Source organism: Nematolebias whitei, chromosome 21 (genome assembly GCF_014905685.2).
Source record: "Nematolebias whitei isolate Nwh7 chromosome 21, NemWhi1, whole genome shotgun sequence".
In the NCBI taxonomy this organism is placed as follows: domain Eukaryota; kingdom Metazoa; phylum Chordata; class Actinopteri; order Cyprinodontiformes; family Rivulidae; genus Nematolebias; species Nematolebias whitei.
In genome coordinates, this window is record NC_056518.1 from 23,994,704 (window position 1) to 23,997,297 (window position 2,594).

The following is a 2,594-nucleotide window of genomic DNA, read 5'->3' on the forward strand; positions in this document are numbered from 1 at the left end:
GCCACACAGCTCAATTTATTTAGTGTCCGCTCACAACAAAGTGATGTCAGGACACTTTGCAAAAGAACAAACAAAACATTTACATCAAATAAGATAAAAATGAAGTGAATATTACCATCACATCAGGTTTACCAAGTGCCTTTGTCTATAGCAGCGTAACTAAAGGCATGGCTCCATCACATCAGCCTCTAACCTCTAGCAAAAAGAAATGCTAATAAGCCTGATGTCTGCATCTCTAATAAAAAAAGAGAAGCTGGTTCTGCAGTAAAAGTACCTGATAGCTGAAAGCGTTGCTTCTCATTTTACATTTAGACACACTATAGACCACAAGTAAACCTGCAGTCTGAAACTGAAATACTGTGTTAAAAATGATAAAACTATGAGTTAAACAAGATAAGCTGAAGCTGGGTGATGAATTGGGAGCAGTTTTATTTTATTTTATTCTAAAGATTTATAGTAGAAGTAACAAACACCCACATTTTTCTGCATCACACAGGAAAAGGATGTTTGAATTCTGACATTATTTAGGTGGAAGAAAGAAGTCCAAGTACCAAATTTGTTTTGTGTGGGAGTTAAAGGACATAACCTGGTCAAAACATTTTCACACAAGTTCCAGAGGCCATGCCATTCAGGGTAGCAGATTAGTGTTTCCAAAGACAATAATTTTAGTTTTGTATGTTCCTCTCCTCCCAGTGTTGTAGTCTATGTGATACTTAGAGTATATCCACTAGAAAAGCTTGGTAATTTCAGTATATCCACTTGAAAGTGTCCAATGATACGAGCCCATGTCATGTATAATTGGCAATGATACATGACATGGGCTTGTATCACTGTCAACACATCTGGAGCATTTTATAGACACATTGAGTTGGTTCAAGCTGTTTTTTTGTATAATTAATACTTCTGTACGTAATACTTGAACATGTTTTGCTTTGATACTGTTTTATAATTTCTAGAACATGTTTTTCATACAAAGCCAACTCTTGCACAAAGTTTGTTGTGCGTTTATTCAAATAAAAGCATCAGGCACATTTTGAAATGTTCAATACGCTTAAAAAAATCAAAATAAATTGATGATTACCGTGTACTAACTGGTGTATTTTGGTGTCTAAGCACAGTATACACACTACAAACATGTAGAATACACCACTCCTCCCTAATGCACACCTCCACTCATGCTTACTTCAATCTTTTCCTCTCCAGATGGAAGACTTGGAGAATGTAACTTTGGACTTCTACAGTTGGCCTACAGATGATCCAAATGAAGAGCTCTGCAACCTCAACCCTCACCCAACAGAAGTCCTTTCCCAAACCTACATCCACTCCATCATCTGCGCCTTTGGCTTGATCGGCAATGTTCTTGTGATGATCACCTACGGCTTCTACAAGAGAACCAAGACAATGACAGATGTTTACCTCTTTAATGTGGCTGTGGCCGACCTGATTTTTGTAGTGGCTCTGCCTCTCATTATCTACAACGAGCAGAATAAGTGGTCCATGGGTTTTGTGGCCTGTAAGGTTCTTCGTTCAGCATACAACATCAACCTGTACAGCGGCATGCTGCTGCTCGCATGCATCAGCGGCGATCGATACGTTGCTATTGTTCATGCCAGACGCTCGTTCGGGTCTCGCTCTCACGCTTTGACATACAGCCGTCTGATCTGCTCAGCTGTCTGGGTGTTTGCAGTGGCTTTGACTCTGCCGACACTCATCTACACAGAGCGCTCTAAAGAAATCAACTATGATTTCCCTGAAGAACAGAACTATACAAAGTTCATTGATGAGCCTGTCTCGATGGGTCCAGCTTTCACTGTGACGTGCCAGCTCTCATTCAATGACAACAACATGGCTAAGCTAATGAAGGTGATGGTGCCCAGCCTCCAAATGGCCATTGGATTCTTTTTTCCTTTCTTGGTGATGCTGTTCTGCTACTCGTGCATCGTGCACACCTTGCTGAAAGCGAGCAGCAGCCAGAGGCACAAGGCCGTCCGGGTTGTCATTGCAGTCGTTGCGGTTTTCATCGTTTGCCACTTCCCATACAACGTGACTCTGCTTATTCACACCACATCTCTTTTTAAGGAGAGAAGCTGCACAGCAGAACAACTGAAACTCCAAGTTCTGGCTGCTTCCAGGACTGTGGCCTACCTGCACTGCTGCCTCAACCCCATCCTCTACGCCTTCATCGGAGTGAAGTTCAGGAGCCATTTCAAACAAATACTGTCAGACTTTTGGTGCTTTAGCAAGAAGTACATCTACTCCGTTCGCTCGTCACGTGGGACATCTGACATCTGCATCTCAGGTCTTAGGACCTCAGAGGGCTCAAACAACGTGTCGTCTTTTAGTGCATGATGTAGTTCTTTATAAAGCGCTTTTAACTCATTTTCAAACTGCTTATATTTTTTTCCTCATGCTTAAACTACTGTAATACCATTCCTAACCATGCAGTATGAAAGTCACTTCATGTAGAATAAACATTAGTTGCTTTTATTTCATTGCAAGATTGTAAACTAACAAATGTAAGCAATATATTTATATTTACTAAAAATATGTCAAAAATGTATTTTTTTCATTGTGTACCCAGTTGCTCTGCATAA

At 40.6% G+C, this 2,594-nt stretch overlaps 1 protein-coding gene across 1 annotated transcript; it reads left to right on the forward strand.

Moving 5' to 3' along the window:
• Window positions 1-1,203: 1,203 nt before the first annotated feature.
• ccr6b (chemokine (C-C motif) receptor 6b) lies at window positions 1,204-2,349 on the forward strand. Its single transcript, XM_037695392.1, has one exon. The coding sequence runs from the start codon at window positions 1,204-1,206 to the stop codon at window positions 2,347-2,349; it is 1,146 nt and encodes a 381-aa protein (XP_037551320.1).
• Window positions 2,350-2,594: the final 245 nt, after the last annotated feature.